This window comes from Equus asinus, chromosome 14 (genome assembly GCF_041296235.1).
Source record: "Equus asinus isolate D_3611 breed Donkey chromosome 14, EquAss-T2T_v2, whole genome shotgun sequence".
NCBI classification, from domain to species: domain Eukaryota; kingdom Metazoa; phylum Chordata; class Mammalia; order Perissodactyla; family Equidae; genus Equus; species Equus asinus.
This window is the reverse complement of record NC_091803.1, coordinates 24,614,649-24,634,072: the sequence shown is the minus strand read 5'-3', so window position 1 is coordinate 24,634,072 and position 19,424 is coordinate 24,614,649. Positions and strand designations below refer to the sequence as shown.

The 19,424-nt window shown below is 47.1% G+C and overlaps 1 protein-coding gene across 7 annotated transcripts; it reads left to right on the top strand.

Moving 5' to 3' along the window:
* The first annotated feature begins 354 nt into the window (after positions 1-354).
* On the top strand, positions 355-15,553 carry STX4 (syntaxin 4). Of its 7 annotated transcripts, none has more exons than XM_014842363.3 (11): positions 355-912; positions 1,101-1,202; positions 1,315-1,414; positions 1,551-1,625; positions 2,151-2,221; positions 3,961-4,069; positions 4,142-4,218; positions 4,452-4,589; positions 5,524-5,634; positions 5,722-5,820; positions 5,916-6,163. In XM_014842363.3, the coding sequence occupies exons 1-10, from the start codon at positions 883-885 to the stop codon at positions 5,800-5,802; spliced, it is 894 nt and encodes a 297-aa protein (XP_014697849.1). In that variant the 5' UTR covers positions 355-882; the 3' UTR covers positions 5,803-5,820; positions 5,916-6,163. The 7 variants fall into 7 exon arrangements, with proteins under 7 accessions (XP_014697849.1, XP_044603303.1, XP_044603304.1 ...); XM_044747368.2 differs by lacking the exon at positions 5,916-6,163 and adding an exon at positions 13,467-15,553 and having other exon boundaries at positions 573-912; XM_044747369.2 differs by lacking the exon at positions 5,916-6,163 and adding an exon at positions 10,647-11,170 and having other exon boundaries at positions 573-912.
* Positions 15,554-19,424: the final 3,871 nt, after the last annotated feature.

The following is a 19,424-nucleotide window of genomic DNA, read 5'->3' as shown; positions in this document are numbered from 1 at the left end:
AGATTTTATGCTTACGAAACCCTGCAATTCTCCGACGCCTGATCGTATTATTTTCTAAATTTCAAGGTCCCACGATGATGACAACCCCAAATTCTAAGTCGTGAGTCTGCCCACGCCTCTGGACGCCAAAGAAAATAAAGCTGAATTCAGCAAGGGTCCTACCACCCACTGCCTCAAAAGGTCTCTGAGCATAGCGCCCCCTCCACGCCTCGTGGGGCTGGAGGGGCGTAGCTTGGCCGCCGGGTTGCCGCGGACGTCGTGGGCAGAAGGATGTTTCAGAGACAGAGTTGACAGAGCCAAGACACGTGACAGTCAAAGCGTCACGTTCTGTGGTCCGCGAGGCTGGGACCAGGCCAGTCACGTGACGCGACCGGGGACCATGGGGTGATGTGAGATGCAGGGCCTCTCATATTACGTACAAATGACGCATTCCCACCCCTTTTGGCAACTAGATTTCCGTTGGAAGACGCGACAGTTCCGGTGGAGGGGGCGGGTTCTCACCTCCTAGCAGATTTGCTTCCGTTCGGGGCGCTACAGCTTCCGACCTCCGCCTCTCCCTCGGGCGGGGAAGAGACGCGACCCGGTGCGCATGCCCCGAATCATCCCAGGGGGGCGGGGCCGAGGCCAAGGGAGCGGGAGCTGGGGGGGGGAAGAAAAGGGAATTCCGATCTGTGAAACCTTGGGGATCCCAGAGGTCGCTTCCTTCCCATTGACTGTGGATAGTGCCAGGGACAGAGCCTCTGGCGGCTCGTGGGAGGTTTTCGGGTCCGCGGGGTGAGGGTGGAGCCGGGTGTCAGAGTGCCAGGGAGGCACCGGAGTTCCAAACTTAGAATCCTGAGGCCCTCGCGGCTCCGGCGCCGGGGAGAGCGAGCTCAGGCCGCCATGCGGGACAGGACCCACGAACTGAGGCAGGTGAGAAGTCGGGGCAGCAGGGTTGGGGACGGGCGGACAGAGTGGGGTCTGGATGAAATGCAGGACTCCTGGTCTTTGGGGCAAGGAGGGGTGGTTGAGGGCTAGGAAGGAAAGACCCGGAAGCCCGTGAGTCCTGTGGGAAGAGAGCTACAGCAAGGAAGTGATGCCAGTGACCCCGGCCCTGGCAGGGGGATGACAGCTCGGACGATGAGGACAAGGAACGGGTCGCGCTGGTGGTACAGCCGGGCACGGCACGGCTGGGGAGCCCGGACGATGAGTTCTTCCAGAAGGTAAGAGCCTGGAGTCTCGGCCCGGATTCACGAGGGAGCTGGAAGACCTGAGGAGCAGTGCGGTCGGGAGTACGCCTATATCTCCTTCAGCCCTCTCGGTCACCCTCCCCAGGTCCGGACAATTCGGCAGGCTATTGTCAAGCTAGAGAATAAAGTCCGAGAGTTGGAGAAGCAGCAGGTCACCATCCTGGCCACGCCCCTTCCCGAGGAGAGTGAGTGAAACCCCGGGTGCAGAACACGTGCTCAGCCAGAGGGATTGTGGGGTTTGTAGTTCCACCCAGGTAGTGGTCAGGGAGATTTGTTGAGGTAGGGGATGCTGTTTGAGAGTCATGGCTTTCTCTTGTTCAGGCATGAAGCAGGACCTGCAGAACCTGCGCGACGAGATCAAACAGCTGGGGAGGGAGATCCGCGCCGAGCTGAAGGGTGAGCTCCAGCTCGGAGGACCTCAGACAGATCCTTCCCTCTGGTTCTGCCCAGCTCCTGGTTTATGGGGAGTGTGTGACCCAGAGAGGCCAGAGATATATCCAGGTCACACAGCAGGCCTAGACCTAGAATCTAGCTTCCAGTTTATAGTACTTTCCATGGCAGATGTCTTCCTCTCTGGTTCCTTTATTTGTAATGAAACCATTTACTCCTACTATTTTTGCTGCCCAGTGTGCATTCTTTGGGCAGGCAGATGGGACTTTTGTTAGGAGCTCTCTGCATACCTGTGAGAATTCTCTGATGTACTGCAAAGAAAAATATAACCTTTCTCCTGCTAAAGGTTCAGAATTAGTCATTTTATGATAAATTATACCACTCCCACCCCCCAAAAAAACCTATGGAGATAAGCACCTCTCTGTTGTATGGGTAGGGTATAGTTCTGGCCTTGTGTTCTGGTCCGCAGACAATTTTCAGAAGCCACAGGTCAAACCCCGACCCCAGCAATACCCTTGTGTCTTCCCACAGCCATAGAGCCTCAGAAGGAGGAAGCTGATGAGAATTATAACTCGGTCAACATGAGGATGAGAAAAACGCAGGTGGGTTTGTTATTTCCAGAAGTGGAACATTTCAGCAAGTGTTTTATACATCAATAGATGGCAGAAGTAAGAAGCAAGGGTCCTTAGAGATTATCAAGTCCAACCTGATGATTTTCCAAATGGGGAAGCTGAGGCTCGGAGAGAGAAAAGACTTACCCAATTCAAGAACCCAGGTCTCCTCACTCCTAATCCATTCTAACACCCTGCCTTCTTCTCCATTCAATGAGAAGTTATTGAGTCCCCAGACATGACCTGGGCTTGCCTGTGGGAGACATGCTTTCTGGGGACCAAGATGGGGAGTTAAGCTTGAATAGGTGACAGATGTTACTCAGGTAGGACTTGGTAGCTAATGGCTCTGCCCAGGGAAGAAGAGGGAGCAGTCATAAATGACTAGGAGGTTTCCTGCCCATGTGACAGGGACATCCTCTGCCTGATGGGCAGAATTCAAGAAGTCAGGAAGAGGAACTTCCCTGGGTGAGGGAAGGTCACTGCATCAACATCTTAGTAAGGAGATTTGAGGTGATCTGACCAGCCCCCTCTGGGTGCCCAGTGAGGAGTGATTTGGAGTTCATGGAGGTCAGAGTTAGAGTAGGTGGGCCCAGAGTACAGCAAAGACCCCGGATTGAATATGGGGCAGTTTGGGCATCTTGAAAGGGTACAGATGAAGCCAGGAGAGCAGATGTGTCTCTGAGGAAGGTACTTCAAGGAATGAGCACATTTAAGGCAACAGGGGAATGGAGAAGGTGTTTCAGGGGGAGCCTGTGGTGGTCATTGGTGTGAAAGGCTGAGCGCCCAGATGGACCTTTAATCTGGGCAACAAGCTGACCCCCAGGTCTACTAACACACCTCCAGCCTAAGCACTGAGGCTGGCATTCCACAAGCATTCAGCAAATATTGACTGAGTGCCTGCTGTGGGCCAGACCTTTTTGTACCTGTTTGAGATATAGCAGTGAACCAAAGATCCCTATCCTCAGGGAGCTCATATCCTGGTGGGGAGAGACAATCACCAAAATAAATAAGTAAATTATTTTAGAACATAGTAAGTATTAAGGAAAAAAGAGCCAGAGAGGGGCCAGCCTGGTGGCAGAGTGGTTAGGTTCGTGTGCTCCGCTTCGGTGGCTCGGGGTTCAGCAGTTTGAATCCCAGGTGTGGACGTATGCACTGCTTATCAAGCCATGCTGTGGCAGGCGTCCCACATAAAAATAGGGAAGATGGGCACAGATGTTAGCTCAGAGCTAATCTTCCTTAAAAAAAAAAAAAAAGCAGGAGAAGAGGGATTGAGAGTGCTTAGAGAAGGCAGGTTGCAATTTCAATAAGGTGAAGAAAACTTCATTCAGAAGACAACAGTGGAACAAAGACTCAAAGGCCTCTGTAGGGCATGAGCATTCTAGGCTGAAGGAGCAGTGAGTTCAAAGGCCTGAGGTGGGGGTGTGCTTTGTTCAGGGAGGAGTAAGGAGCTGGCTGTGGTTGGAGGGAAGGAGGGAACAGTGGGAGGAGGTAAGGTCAGAGGGGAAGTGTGAGGAGGAGCAGTTCACACAGGGCTTTTTAGGTCCCGGTAAGGGCTTTGGGTTTTACCCTGAGAGAAATGAGGGAGCCTTTCAAGGTTATCATAAGGTGGTTAAGGCGGCAGGCACCTGTGACAGCTCATGCGATTTGCTCAATGTAGCTGTGGGGATGCTGAGGCCCAGACCAAGCAGGGATCCTCCCAGGGGTGCCCAGCCTATATTCTCCATCCTTAGCATGGGGTCCTGTCCCAGCAATTCGTGGAGCTCATCAACAAGTGCAACTCGATGCAGTCTGAATACCGGGAGAAGAATGTGGAACGGATTCGGAGGCAGCTGAAGATCAGTGAGTTGTGGCGCCCCGCCCACAGGGTCAGGTGACCTGACCCAGCTCTGAGCCTGGCCTTTTCCTTCACAGCAAATGCTGGAATGGTGTCTGATGAGGAGCTGGAGCAGATGCTGGACAGTGGGCAGAGTGAGGTGTTTGTGTCCAATGTGAGTGGCCACAGCCAGCCTCCCTCCTGGCCTCCCATCCTCTCTGAGCCCTGGCCCTTTTTGATTGAGGGAATACTGAGGCCCAGAAGGGAACAAGTTAGCATGCCTGGAGTTACTTTTCAGGGCGCTGGCCCCAGTTCTAGGCCTGAGGACTGCCCCAGAGCTCAACAGGAACTTCTGACCTGCTACTGGTTTCCCTAAGACCTGTCCCTCCACTCCTCTCCACTCCCCAGATACTGAAGGATACACAAGTGACTCGACAGGCACTAAATGAGATCTCAGCCCGGCACAGTGAGATCCAGCAGCTTGAACGCAGTATCCGTGAACTTCATGAGATCTTCACTTTTCTCGCTACTGAGGTGGAGATGCAGGTGGGTGCCCCAGACAGCTGGCTGGGCTTGACCCAGACCCCAGATGGGAGACCATGTTCAGTCAGAACCCCAGCTGTGAGTGTCAGCCCACCTCCACCCTTAGCCTCTGTCCCAAGGCTTTTATTCCCTCCATGCTGGGCTATTCCTGCATGCTGGTCCTTACTTCCATTCTTAGCCATGCCCCAGAATTGTGTCTCTCTCCACAGCTACCCAAATGACCACTCCTCTCTATGTTGCATCCCCCCTCCAAATTGAGCCCACCCAGGTATGGCCCCAGCCCAGGCTCTGCCTCCACCGATAGAACCCACGTTTATGCCTCTAAGTACTCCGGTCAGAGTTGGCTCCAGAGGGCCTGTCTTCTAAAATCTGTGCAAGGTTGGAGTGGGAGGTGGTGTTCTTCCTCTGGCCCTGGGTGTATGGGGTGAGGGGAGCTTCCAGCCCCATCCTGGAGGAGCTGCCCCAACTAGTGCTGCAGCCAGTGCCCTGTTGCAGCTGGGAGTCATGGGGAAGGGATTTCATTCAGTAGGAGTACCAGGACCTGAAGGCTGGCAGGGCCATGAGGAGACAGGGATAGGAAGGGCTTCACAGCAGCTGGGGGACAGGCCTAGAAGGACAGGTGAATCCAGACAGATTTGTGAAGAGGTATGGGCCATTTAAGGTACTTGGCTCCAAGCCACCGCTGCAAATAGAGGTTGTGTGAGGTAAGGGAGCAGGGCAGAAGGGACCCCATGATAGAAGGGGTCCTGGAAGCTGCCGTCAGGAGTGTGAACTTTTGTCGGTTGTGGTCCTGCCTCTGTGTCTATGTCAGTGCAGCGTTTTCTGCCGGGAGTGTCCTTCAGTCATTCGGGGCTGGGGTGGGCAGACAGAGGAGCTGCTGAGCCCTCCACCCCTAGTCATCCCTATCAGCCTCAACTGGGGTGCTTCCTCCGAGCAGGGGGAGATGATCAATCGGATTGAGAAGAACATCCTGAGCTCAGCAGACTATGTGGAACGTGGGCAGGAACATGTCAAGATGACCCTGGAGAGCCAGAAGAAGGCGCGGAAGGTGAGCCTTTCCTCCTCCCCTCCCCAGCCCGGGGTGGCTCTCCCTCCCCTCCTGAGTGAGTTTCCCTGACCCCCTCCTTTCCCACAGAAGAAATTCTTGATTGCCATCTGTGTGTCCATCACTGTCCTTATTCTGTTGGTCATCATTGTCATCTCCACATTGGTTTGATAGCGTCGCGCATTCTTGGTGAGATATTATGGGCCTGCCCCCTGGCCTGCCCCATCCCTGGTCCCAGCCTTTCCTCCTCTCCTCAGACCTTCTTCTCCCTCCTTCCCTTGCAGGCACTAAGAGCACCAGGGACCCAGGGTCTGCCTTCTTTCCCAGCAGCTGGGGGGGGTGCAGGACAGAGCCTCCAGCCGGAGCCCCTTCCTCACACTGGCCCTGTGCAGAGGGGCAGTTCTTCTGGGGTTGGCAGCTACTCTTTCATGGGGGCCTGCCTCCTCAGGCCACAGTGCCTGAGGGAGGGCCTGCAGTGTCCTGTTTGGTTGGGACACATGGTTTTTTAAGAAATTAAACAAAAGCTTGGAGACTCCCCTGTGCTTGTGTGTTCCTGGAATGGCTGGCCCAGGGCCTCCAGGTATCCAGCTTCTCCACCTCCTGGCCATCCTTGGTGCCAGGCCCAGCCCAGGAATGCTCAGATCAGACTGTTCAAGGCACTGTGACCACAGCAAGCTGGCACTGCCCTTCTACTCTCCTATAGGAATGAGTAGGGATGGGAGGGGGTAACATCCACATATGGCTCAGTACTGTACCTGGGGAAAGACCACTGTGAGTACCTAACCTGGAAGCAGTGAGGCGGGGCCACACCAGCCTGGGACACAAGTGAGATTGTGTGTAGCATCAGTGGGCATTTCTGAGGCCAAAAGGAAGAGGCACCAAAAAAGTAATTGAGTAACTGAGGCTGTCACTTTTCATACAGTGGATAGGGAACGGCCTGTCTCAGAGGTGGTGATATTTGAGTGGAATGTTAAATGAGGAGGAGCCAGTTATGGGAAAAAGCAGGGAAAGAGGTTGCCAGGCAGAGGGACCAGCAGGCCAGGCCCTGGGCCCAGAAAAAGGCATTGCCTTTTTTTTTTTTAAGGATTTTTTTCTTTAATTTTTCCTTTTTCTCGCCAGAGCCCCCCAGTACATAGTTGTATAGTTTTAGTTGTGGATTCTTCTAGTTGTGGCATGTGGGACACCGCCTCAGCATGGCTCGATGAGTGGTGCCATGTCTGCGCCCAGGATCCCAACCGCAGAACCCTGGGCCGCTGCCGGGGAATTCGGGAACTTAACCACTTGGCCACGGGGCCGGGCCCAGGCATTGCCTTTTTTATGTAAGAGTTCAGCTTAGAGAGCCAGCAACTCTGGATCAGCACACTTGGTTTCTAAGGGGTTATCTAGCTGAAGAGGGTAGCTACAGGAGGCAGAGGAGCCTGACCCCTGTTTTCTATGAGGCACCTGAGCTCCAGGCCCCAACTCGAAATTTCTGAGTTCTAAGTCCTATGCCTAGTTGCTTTTTTTTTTCTTTTTTTTTGAGGAAGATTAGCCCTGAGCTAACTACTGCCAATCTTCCTCTTTTTGCTGAGGAAGACTGGCCCTGAGCTAACATCCATGCCTATCTTCCTCTACTTTATACATGGGATGCCTACCACAGCATGGCTTTTGCCAAGTGGTGCCATGTACGCACCTGGCGAATCCCGGGCCGCCGAGAAGCAGAATGTGCGAACTTAACTGCTGTGCCACCGGGCTCGCCCCCCTATGCCTAGTTTCTGGAGCTGGATGTGGCACCTGTCCCCAGACGCCTGGTTTCAGGGGTAAGCCGGCTCCTGGCTCCAAAGCTTGGCTGGAGTAGGGCTGCCTGACCCGGACCAGGTCTGTGGCCGGGTTCCAGCTGCCCTGCCCCATCCCATCCCACTTTCGATTCCACAGGCTCCTGCTGCTGGTGTCGCTGCTGCTCCTAGCTCTCTAGCCCGGCTGGCTGCAGTACCGCCTGCTTTTGCTGCTGAGTGTGGGGCATACACGTGGGTGCTGGTGTGATGGAGTTGTGGAAGGGCTGGACATGATGTCATTGGTGTAGTCCTGGACCCCACCCCTAGACCTGGGCTGGGGGAGGGGCCAGAGGGTGGAATTGGGCCCCAGTGACTCGACACCTGGGCCTACTCTGCCTCCCATCCATAGCTGGGCGTCTGCTTGCAGCGCCTCACTGTGGCCCTAGAGTGGCAGTTGTACCGGCGCCTGCGCCAAGTCCGAGTGTATGGTTGGCCCCGACTATGGGGCGTGACTGAGATGGTGGCCCATCGCGCCTGGAAAACGATTGGCCAGTGGACCTAAAGATTGATCCTGAAGAACATCGGGATTGGTCTGTAGGGCGTCCTGGGGGAGTGAATATTCTAGTATTAAACAGCAGTTAAAACATGGGACGCTGGTATGGGCAGGGCCTCTGAACCAGTTGCCAGTAGTACCCAAAAGTGATTTCATCACAGAGCGCACAGGACATGATCAAACCTTCAAAAGAGGCGGGAGGCTGTGGGCTTGTGAGAGACTGGCGGGAGTAGTGAGTCAGGGACTTTACCCGAGAAAGCGTGGCTCCTGGCTGCTAAGCTTCCAGTTGCGCAAGTCTGGGAGGGTACCCACGCCTTCGTCCTTCCTGAGATCACGTGTCCTGTGTACAGATGAAGCCCTAAACGCCTACAGGAAAGAGCTACTCATTCTCAGCAGTGTGCAAACACAATCCGGATGTCCACTTGATGGGAAAACTGCGGGGCTGGACAGATCCTGCCCCAATATAAGGCTGATTTGGATGCAGGGGCCTCTGGGTTTCTCTGATTCTCCGCCTCTTCCCCGATGGCCTGCATCTTCAGAGGAATCCTGTCCTGTTGGTCGCCTTTGTCCACTCTCTCACCTTTCTGCCTTCAGAGTAAATAACTGCATGACCTGTGGCACCTACTGGGATCTGATAGAGACCACATCTATGCAACTGGGTGTCCATGTGCTGTGTGTGACTTCTGCTTGGCCATACTGGACAGTGCCACTTCTGAATGGCTGCTTACCTGTCTCACTCAGGAAGCTGTCCATAACCTCCTGGAAGAGGTGGCTAGATGGCCAAGTAAGGCCTTGAATTCTGAGCTCAGTAGTTTGAACCTTTCCTGTGGGCTAGGGGACCCATGGAAGGTTTTTGAACAAGTGAGTGGCAAGTTTGGAGCAGACGGAACAGAAAAGTGGACCCATGCACTGGGGATTTCACAGGCTCTCTTGTGTATACCCCTTCCACGTGGGAAACAAGAGTAAATGAGGAGAGAGTGAGGAGCTAAGAGCAGGTTTTGCACTGAAATCCTGGCTTGGCTGCTGTCAGCCCAACTTTCAGTGAACAGGGTCTTGGTTAGTTGTGGTTTTTCCAAATCCATCTTGCATCACAACCTTTTAGCTGCAGCTCTCTCTCCACTTATTGCCTCATTCACTCAACATTTCACAGTTCAAATTCCCAAGAAAAGGAATCAGATTGGTCTAGATCAGGCTACATTGACCTGCCTATGAGTTGTCTAGCTTGAATCAAGACTTTACCCTTGACCAAGATGTATGCGCACTGTAACAGAGTGTGTCTGAAGGAAGAGTGGACAAGCACAATGATTGACATTTCTGGCAAACCCTGTGGTAGATTGTATTATTGTTCCAAATATATAGTCCCTCCTACAGGGCCCCTCCCTAAAGGAAGATTATAATAGGCTTGGCTATATGACTTGTTTTGGCCAATGGAATGTGAGTAGAAATGTAACATACCACTTCCAAACAGAAGTTTTAAGCACCACTCGTAGTCTGGCAGCTTCCCCTCTCTTTTCCCTCTGCCATGAGCCTGGCAATTTCTAGATCAAGACTTCTTCAGTCTGGAACCCAGAATTAAGATGACATGAAGCTGAGCTGTAGTCCACCTGTAAAATGATGTGTGATGTCAGTGAGAAATAAACTTCTCTTGCTGTGAACAGCTGATGTGGGGAGTTTGGTTAGTACCATATCATAATAAGTCTAAACCAACAGTTAAAGAACTCATACCCTGAAGTGGGTTGCTGCTACAATAAAAAATAAACCTGAATTACATGGCTTTGGAGCTGGGCAGTGGCTGGTGAGGAAGCTGTCATTGGAAGTTGGAAAGATGGTGATGTGTGTTATGCAGTGGTGAAGCATTTGGTTAAACTCTAAGCTGGAAATAACTAAGAATATAAGTAATGTCCAAATGAGCTTGGGGCTTTAGGCAAGAAAATTGGGGAAGGGAGTATTAGTGGCATGCCTTGGTGGCTACTGGGTACATTTGACAAGTTACTATAAGAAAGAGATGACTCAGAAACTAATTGGCCAGTCTTTAAAGAGAAATGGAAGAGAATACAGAAGCTCCAGGCAAGTGATCCACATTTTTAACCAGTGAAAGATACAACTGCTCCCAAAGGAGTTAGTAGGCTCCATTTGCCTACAGTTAAGTCTAAAGAGAGAGGCGTATCTGAAAAGAATGTGGGTTTGGCTGTTGGCCCATGGAACTGACTGGAATCAAATAGAAAAGAAGACCCCCCCCCCCAACAAAAGCCATTACCTTGCACTTTTAAAAGACCATGAGTGTTCAAGACTTAATACAACCTTGAGGGCTCCCAAATTTCTATGGGCATGAAGGAGGCTGAGAAAGCTGCTGTACCTCAGAAAGGCATAACCTCCAATGTCTTTTAAAATGTGGCCAAGGAGAATAAATGGAAAAGGACAGACCACACTAAGGGCAGAGCCGAGGACATGGAGAAGAATGAAGCAGGGAACTAGTCCCAGGAAGCAGTCCACTCCCAGGGAAAGGTGGGGGACCGTCTCAGTATCTGCCCAGCAGGACTGTAGAATTATTATGGGCCAGAACTGCTGTGTGTCTCCCATTCTTCCTTCTAAATGGGAGTGTTTACTGCCATTATCCTGTCCCTGTTCCACTTCATATGCTGGATTTTTTTGGGGGGGAGGGGGTAAGTGATAACATGTTATATTTATTTATTTTTTTGTCTCATAAGTCTCTGGATCAAGAGAAGCCACATCTGCACCTGATATAGAGACTAATAGAGATCCTGGACTTGAGCCTGACGTCATGATTAGATGGGTCATTTGGGTGGTCTCCCTTGAGAAGGGGAAGCATTTATTTTGCATATGGAAGAAACACAAAGGCAGTAATATGACAAAGCAGACAGACTGGGCAAGATTTTACAATTGTTCAAAGACATTGGTCCTCCCTGTGGGGTCCCACCATATGAAAAGGTTATAAATCCCCACTGCACTGACATCAGCTTTGGGCATGTGGCGTTCTTTAGGCAATGGAAATTGAGTAGGAGTAATACGTGTGCTTCCAAGAAGCTTTAAGAGCCATCGTGGGATCTGCCAACTTTCTTCTCTTGTCTCTATGTCTTGAGCTTGAAAGTTCCAGATTGAGGCTGTTCCTTCAGGTTGGATTCTGGAATGAAGATGATGTAGAACAGAGCTTCAGCTCTGCCATGGAGGACATGGAATTGCATGAGAAAAATACATTTGTTGTTGTAAGCCACTGAGATTTTGGAGTTTTCGTTACTGCGGCATAATTTGATCCTAGCTGACTGATAAAAGCTCCCTCCATATTGCAGAGGCTCTCTATTCAGTTCTCCTTTCCTATCACTGTGAGAGTTGACATGCCAAAATGAGTTGTAATGATGCTATGAGGTCTGAGCCTTTCCTCCCTGTTCAGAGATGTTTACCCTCAGGTCCTATTCAGTGAGCTTTCTTGATTCTTGCTGGTTCTTGGCAACTAGTGGTAGCTGCTCATGCGAACTAGAAAAATATCTGGGAGGGTGGGGCCCCAGACCTTCTAGCATCAACTTGGTGCCTAGTAAATGTCAATCTCACATACATCCTAAGACTACAATGGCACCATTTCAAAGGAACTGTCCAAAAGGAAAAAAGAGAGAAAGTAAAACCCAAACTTGCCTTAACCGCACGGATGTCCACCCTTCCAAGCAGCCCCAACATAATGGATAATAAGTAGAAATTTTCTGTCAGTTTGTGTATGGGTACAGCTGCATGAAGGAGAGACCCAAACTAACCACGGCTTAAACAAGATAGAAGTTTATTTCTCTCTTATATAAAAGTACAAGTTAGTATGGTGGGTCTTTGCATGAAGTCATCAGGACCCATGAATAATAGAAAAAAAATCATTATTTTATCTTGTTGCTCTTCCATCCCTGGGGTGTTGCCCTCACCCACATAGTCCAAGATGGTCCACCACCACTTCCACAGTCTACCCTCTGTAAAGCAAAAAAGTGAAAGGGATGGCTTGCTCTTTATCCTAAATTTCTGGAAGGTGTACAAATAATTTCTGCTCTAATCCTAGTGGCCAGAATGTAGTCACATGGCCACATCCAGCTGATGCTGAGAAATATAATCTCTACCTTGGGCAGCTTTTTGCGCAGACGAAAGTTCTAGTCGGGGGCCGGCCCCGTGGCCGAGTGGTTAAGTTCGTGCACTCTGCTTTGGCGGCCCAGGGTGTTGCCGGTTCGGATCCTAGGCGTAGACATGGCACCGCTCATCAGGCCATGCTGAGGTGGCGTCCCACATGCCACAACTAGAAGGACCCACAACTAAAATATACAACTATGTACTGGGAGGATTTGGGGAGAAAAAGCAGAAAAAAAAAAAAGAAGATCGGCAACAGTTGTTAGCTTAGGTGCCAATCTTTAAAAAAAAAAAAAAAAGTTCTAGGGGAACTAAGGAACTATTCCCAGGAAGCAGTCCCACTCTGGAAGAACAAATATTGGGGGACCACTAGCAGTTTCAGCCACACACCATGAGTGTTAACCCATCCCAACTGTATTAGTTTCCTATTACTCCTGTCACAAATTACCACACTTAGTGGCTTAAAACAACACACATTTATTCTTTTACAGTTCCAGAGGTCAGAAATCCAAAATTAGTTTCACTGTACCAAGTCAATGAGTTGGCAGAGCTGGCTCCTTCTGGAGGAACCATTTGCTTGCCTTCTAATGGATGCCTGCATTCCTTCGCTAGTGGCCCCATCTTCCATTTCAAAGCAAATCATTCCAACCTCTACTTCCATTATCATATCACCTTCTCCTCTAACTCTGACTCTCCTGTCTCCCTCTTATAAGGACCCTTGTGATTACCTTGGGTCCACCCAGATACTCCAGAATAATGTCCCATTTCACTATCCTTAATCACATCTGCAAAGTCCTTCCTGCCATATAAGGTAACACTCTCCAGTTTGAGGGATTAGGATGTGGACATATTAGGGAACATATTGTTCAGCCCACTACACCACCCCATTTCACATTCAACTCATTCATTCATTTATTTATAAAGTATTTCTTGAGCAAGACTTATGTGCCAGGCATTATGGCAGGTCCTGGAGAAATAGAGGTGAAAATACAGACAAGGTTTCTGCTTTCATTGAGTCTATATTTTAATGGAGAGGGAGAATAAAGAAATAACTAGGATCTTCTAAAACCATGACAAGTATTATTTAAAAATTCAGCAGTGTAACGTGATAAAAAATGAGGAGGGGTTGGAGACGGCTGTTCTAATAGGTGGTCAGGAATGGATTCTTACTTAGGGAAGATGACTAATCCAAAAGGTGGAACTGAGCGCTCAGAGGGCAGAACAGAGCCATGGAGGGTTATCTCTAGGCCTGGAAACCTAATGAATTTACCCAGCTGGATTTTGAAATTGCTTTGGATCAGTGACTCCTTTTTAGCTTGCATTTCTCCCCTTTTTGAACCAGAATGTCTATTATCCTCTGCATAGTCCCACCATTGCGTGTTGGGAATACATGACTTGTTCCTTTATTTTCATAGGTCCACGGATGGGAGGAATTGTGCTCCAGGATGGAGTATACCTAGAGCCTCATCTGCATCTGATTTAGATAATGAGATTTGGGACTTCTGATTTGATGAGATTTATATGAGATTTTTTTGGACTGTGACTTGATGCTGTAATGGGATGGGACTTTTAGGGACCTTGGGAGGAAGTAAATCTTTGAGGGCTAGAGAGTGAACTGTGGTAAGCAGAAAGTCCCCAAAGATTCCATGCCCATACCTTACAAGGCAAAGGGGACTTTGCAGATATAATTAAGTTTACTAATCAGTTGACCTTAAAACAGGGAGATGATCCTGAATTATTCAGGTGGGCCCAATGTAATCACATGAGCTGTTAAAAGCAGAGAACCTTCTCCAGCTAGCAACAGAAGAGGAAGACAGCAGGAGAAGTCAGAGAAATTTAAAGCAGGAGGATTCACTGTACCACTGCCAGCTTTGAAGATGGAAGGGCCCCCAGCCAAAGAACGTAGATAGCCTCTAGAAGCTGAGAACAATATCTGGCTGACAGCAAAGAAATGGGGATCTTGGTCCTACAGCCAAATGGAACTGAATTCTGTTAATACCCTGAATAAGTCTGGAAGTGGATTCTATGCCAACCCTCCAGATGAGAGCCCAGGCTGGCCAAGACCTTGATTTCTGGCTTGTGAGACCCTAAGTAGAGGACCCAGCTGAGTCAGCCTGGACTTCTGACCTATAGAACCAGGAGATAAGAAATAGGTGTTGTTTTTAAGATGCTATGTTTGTGGTAATTTATTGTGCAGCAGTAGAAACTTAATACAGTAAGATTTGAGCTGAGACTTAAATGAAGAGAAAGAGCATCACAGGCAAATCTAGGGCAGTGGGTTCCATCCTCAAGAAAGAGCAAGTGCAAAGGCCCCAAGACTGGGAAGAAACAAACAAGTAAACAGAAGGCCAGCATAGCTGGAGTCTGCTGAATGGAATGAGTAGGTAAGACATGAGGTCAGAACTGGGGTAGGAACTAAAATGAACGCGGGCTGCAGGGGTGAGAATTTCTGTTGAGAGTTGGGCTGTGTGTAAGTAATTAGAACAAGTCTCCAGATTTCCTCAGTTGAATCCAAAATGACTGACCCACCTGCAAAGTCTGCTGCCTTCCCCTACCTCTGCCTCAGTCCTTGTCCTGGAGCATTATCCTGTGAGGAGCCCCAATTTATCCAGCCATTTGGCTGGGGAGGGGCTGATGACTGCCGTCCACAGTATAGACTGAGCGGCGATGCGAGATATTACCCTAGCAGCAGGGCCTAAGATTTTGCATTCCCAAGATGCATTCACTACCTGGGACAGTCCTGGTAGAGAGGGAAGTAAAGGAAGTTGGGGCAGGAAAAAAGTGAGGGCCAGAAGTCGGACTATCTGGGCACTATCTATTTAACAAAACTGGACAAAGACGTAACAAGAAAAGAAAACTAAAGATCAATATTTCTTATGAATATAGATGTAAAAATTCTCAGCAAAATACTAGCAAACCAAATTCAGCAATATACAAAAATGATTATACAGCATGACCAAGTGGGATTTATCTCAGGAATGCAAGGTTGCTTTAACACCCCAAAATCAATTAACTAATTAATGTAATATGGAATAATAATAGAAGAACAAAAACCATATGCTCACCTCAAGAGACACAGAAAATACATTTGACAAAATCCAACACTCTTTTATAATATTTAAAAAGCTTAAGAAACTAGGAATAAAAGGGAACTTCCTTAACTTGCTAATTATCAAAGGACATCTAGGAAAAATTCACAGCTAACATCATAATTAAATGGTGAAAGACTGGACGTTTTCCCGCTGAGATCAGGAAGTCTGCTCCCACCAGTTCTATTTAACATTGTACTGAAAGTTCTAGCCTGGGCAATTAGGCAAGAAAAAGAAAGAAAAGGTATCCAGGTTGGAAAAGAAGAAGTAAACCACCTCTGTTTACAGATGACCTGATCTTGTATATAGAAAATCCTTAGGAATCCACCCATAAAAACTATTAGAGCTAATAAACTACACAAGAATAATGTACAAAAATCTATTGCGTTTCTCATCATTAGCAATGAAAAGTCAAAAAATGAAACAAAGAAAACAATTCCATTTACAATAGCAATGAAAGGAATAAAATACTTAGATATAAATTTTAGAAAAGAAGTGTAAGATTTATACGCTGAAAACTATAAACACTGTTGAAAGAAATTAAAAATCTAATAAATTAAAAAACATACTGTGTTCACGGGTCAGAAAATTTAATATTATTAAAATGGCAATACTCTACAAATTGATCTACAGATTCAATGCATTTCCTGTCAAAATCCCAGCTAGGTTCTTTTTCTGTTTTTGCAAAAGTGACAAGCTGATCCTAAAATTCATATGGAAATGCAAGGAATCCAGAAAAACAAAAAGAATAACAAGTTGGAGGACTCACAGGTCCTGATTTTGAAACTTACTACAAAGCTACACTAAGCAAAACAGTGTGGTGCTGGCATAAAGAACGATAAACATCCATGGAATAAAATTGAGAGTCCAGAAATAAACTCTCATATTTACAGTTAGTTTATTTTCAACCAGGGTGTGAAGACAATTCAATTGAGAAAGAATAGTCTTTTCAACAAATGGTGCCGGGACAATTGGATATCTACATGCAAAAGAATGAAGCTGGACTCTTACCTCAAACCATAAACAAAAAAACTCAAAATGGATCAAAGACCTAAACTGAAGAGATTTTAGCTAGAGAACGTTTATAGTTTACCAAAAAAACCTTGTATAAATTTTAAACTTGTAAGTTTATAACTAAGTTATAAACTTTAGAATGTTTATAAAATTGTCAGACATGAGAACATAGGCATAAATCTTCATGCCCTTGGATTAGGAAATGGTTTCTTAGATACAGTTCTCAAAGCACAAGCAACAAAAGAAAAAATAGGTAAATTGGACATCATCAAAATAAAAACTTTTGTGCTTCAAAGGGCACCATCAAGAAAGAAAAAAGACAACCCACACAATAGGAGAGAATTTTTGCAAATCATAAGGAACTTACATCTAGCATAAATAAAGAACACTTACCACTCAACAACAAAAAGTCAAACAACCCAATTAAAAAATGGGCAAAGGACTTGAATAGACATTTATCCATAGATCATATACAAATGGCCAGTAAGCACCTGAAAAGACATGCAACATCATTTGCCAACAGGGAAATGCAAATCAAAACCACAAATTTACACCGACTAGGATGGCTATAATAAAAAAGACAGATAATAACTGTTGGTGAAGATGTGGAGAAATTGGAACATTCATACCCTGTTGGTGGGAATGTAAAATGGTGCAGCCACTTTGGAAAACAGTCTGACAGTTCCTCAAATGCTTAAACATAGAGTTACCATATGACCCAGCAATTTCATTGCTAGATATATACAGAGAATTGAAAAATGTCCACATAAGCACTTGTACATGAATGTTCATAGCATCCTTGTTCACAATAGATGAAAAAATAGAAACCCAAATGTCCATCGGCTGATGGATGGGTAAACAAAAGGGGTATATCCATACAATGGAATATTATTTGACCATAAAAAAGAATAGAGTACTGATCAAGCTACAACATGGATGAACCTTGAGAACATTATGCTAAGTGAAAGAAGCCAGTCACAAAAGACCACATGTTGTATGACCCCATTTACATGAAACGTCCACAATAGGCAAATCCATAGAGACAGAAAGTAGATTAGTGACTGACTAGAGCCCTGGAAAGGAACTGGGGGTGGGTGACAATTAATGGGTATGGAGTTTCTTTTAGGGGGAAGAAAATATTCTAAAATTAGATTGTGATGTTGTATAACCCTGTGAATATACTAAAAACCACTGAATTGTACACTTGAGATGGGTTAATTGTATGGTATGTGAATTATATTTTCATAAAGCTGTTAACTTTTTTTACAGTCAGATCGTTTGAGTTCTCAGGGAGCAGGAACTAGGGTATGGGATGCCAGGGGTGTCAGAGAAGGGGAACCAAGGGATGGATGGGTTGTCTGGGCCCAGAAAGGGAGGAGGAGTTGTGGATCCCTTCTGAATACCCACGGGACCCACTTCATCCTTCATTGTAGATGGATACTCGGGGATATATGTTGATTATGGTATATGGTATCTTTGTACCAATTTTAAAAAGGTGTCTCCTCACCCCCAAGATAAGTCATCTTGCTCAACCTCACAAATCAAGTCAGTAGTAACAAAAGTTCTCCTTCTTCCAACACCCCCAGTCCGGCCTCTTTCTTTCCTGGACCCCTTCCTTCAGACTTCGGTCCCAGCCTGGGCAGGCAGGCCTGGGGTCAGTGGTTGTCCTGCTCTGGGTATGGGGATGAGCAGTGAGTGTCCTTGGCCAAATGGTGCACTCTTCCTGCAGCCATGATACCCTGACCCCTGCTGTTGCCATGTGGCCCCCTTGTTCTGTTATGGAGAACAGGAATGAAGGCCCCTTCTAAAGCTAGTTTCTGAGGGCCTGGGCAGGACAATGCTGAGCGAGGCCACCGATATCAAGAGGATACTTGCTACTTCTGCTCCTGATGCTACCTGGTGTGCCAGCCCTGGGCTATGGCCAGCAGCTGCAGAGTCCCCCATGACTGGCATGTGGGCCTGGAGATGGGGTGCACAGCAGTTATTTCACAAGGCTGCCAACTTAGTGGCCCCCAAGTCTAGAGCACGGAAAGGAGGATCTGGTTCACTCTGACCTTTGGCTGTGTTTCAGCTTACAAATGGGAAAGCCCCTCAGTGGCTAGAATTTACAGTCCAGAGTCAGTTCTTGAGTATCCTTCTAGAAATATTCTATAGGAATTTGAGCACTTATGTGTAATTTGGCCCAAATAGGAGCATGCTAACCACACTGCTTTCCACTTTTTTTTTTCACCTATTTTTTGGATATGATATCATTCAACAACATAGATTGATAAGCCTCATTTTTTAAAACATCTACAAAATATATTTTCAGTGGCTAGCCTTATTTAATTAGTCATTTGCTACTGGACATCTAGAGTGTTCCCAGTTATCACAAATTTTGCTGCACTGAACATTCTTTTATCTGCAATTTTGCCTTGGAAGTGGAAACAGAAATCTGTGGTGTAAATTCTGAGGTGTACTTCCCAGTCATAGGGTACGTGCATTTAACTTTTTGATAAATACGATCAAATCACCTTCCCAAGAGACTGTACCAATTTGCACATGTGGGGCCTCATTTTTGGTCTTTGAAAAATTAAGTTGTGTAGCCTTCCAGAGTATGGGTATAACTATAAAGTTATTTAACAACCTATCCTTTCCCCACTGGTTTGAATAGTCATATGTATCAGAAACTAAATTCCCAGAAATAGCCAGAGCTGTTTCTGAACCTCTCCCCAACTCTATTGGTTAATCTGTTCTTGTGGCAATAATACCGTTTTTACTCAGTGCTTTGGTGTTTGATTATCTCGTATGACAAATACATCACCTCTGCTGTTCTTAAAAAATGTATTGCATGGGAACTTTGGGTTTCCAAGTTCTGTCAAAAAGTCTTTCTGCATGGCAATGAATTTAAGGATTAAATTGGGGAGACTCAACACCTTTTAATAATGTCTTTCTATTCAGGTGCATGGTATGTCTCCGTTAAGTTAGGTCTTATCTTATATCCTTCAGGGCAGAGATACCATTTTCTTCATATAGGATTTGCATGTTTCTTGTGAGGTTTATTCTTTTGCAGTTTATGGGTTTTGTTGTTATTGTGAATGGCACCCTTTTTTACCCCCAAATATATTTTCTAATTTGTTATTGCAGTATATAGGAAATATACTAATTTGGGGCCTCAGTTTATTATCTGTAAATGGATAGAAGTAGAACTACTCAGTAAAAGGTGTCCATGGTAACATAAGTATGCGCTAAACAAAGCTAAATAGATTTATTCATCGTAGGACTTATCAA

Excerpts from the sequence above, each read along its gene's own strand:
- STX4 (XM_070484572.1), top strand. The coding sequence starts at position 883 with ATGCGGGACAGGACCCACGAACTGAGGCAG. Across the intron at positions 2,222-3,960 it reads TGAGGATGAGAAAAACGCAG|CATGGGGTCCTGTCCCAGCA; the intron begins GTGGGTTTGTTA and ends CTCCATCCTTAG. Across the intron at positions 4,590-5,523 it reads CTACTGAGGTGGAGATGCAG|GGGGAGATGATCAATCGGAT; the intron begins GTGGGTGCCCCA and ends TCCTCCGAGCAG.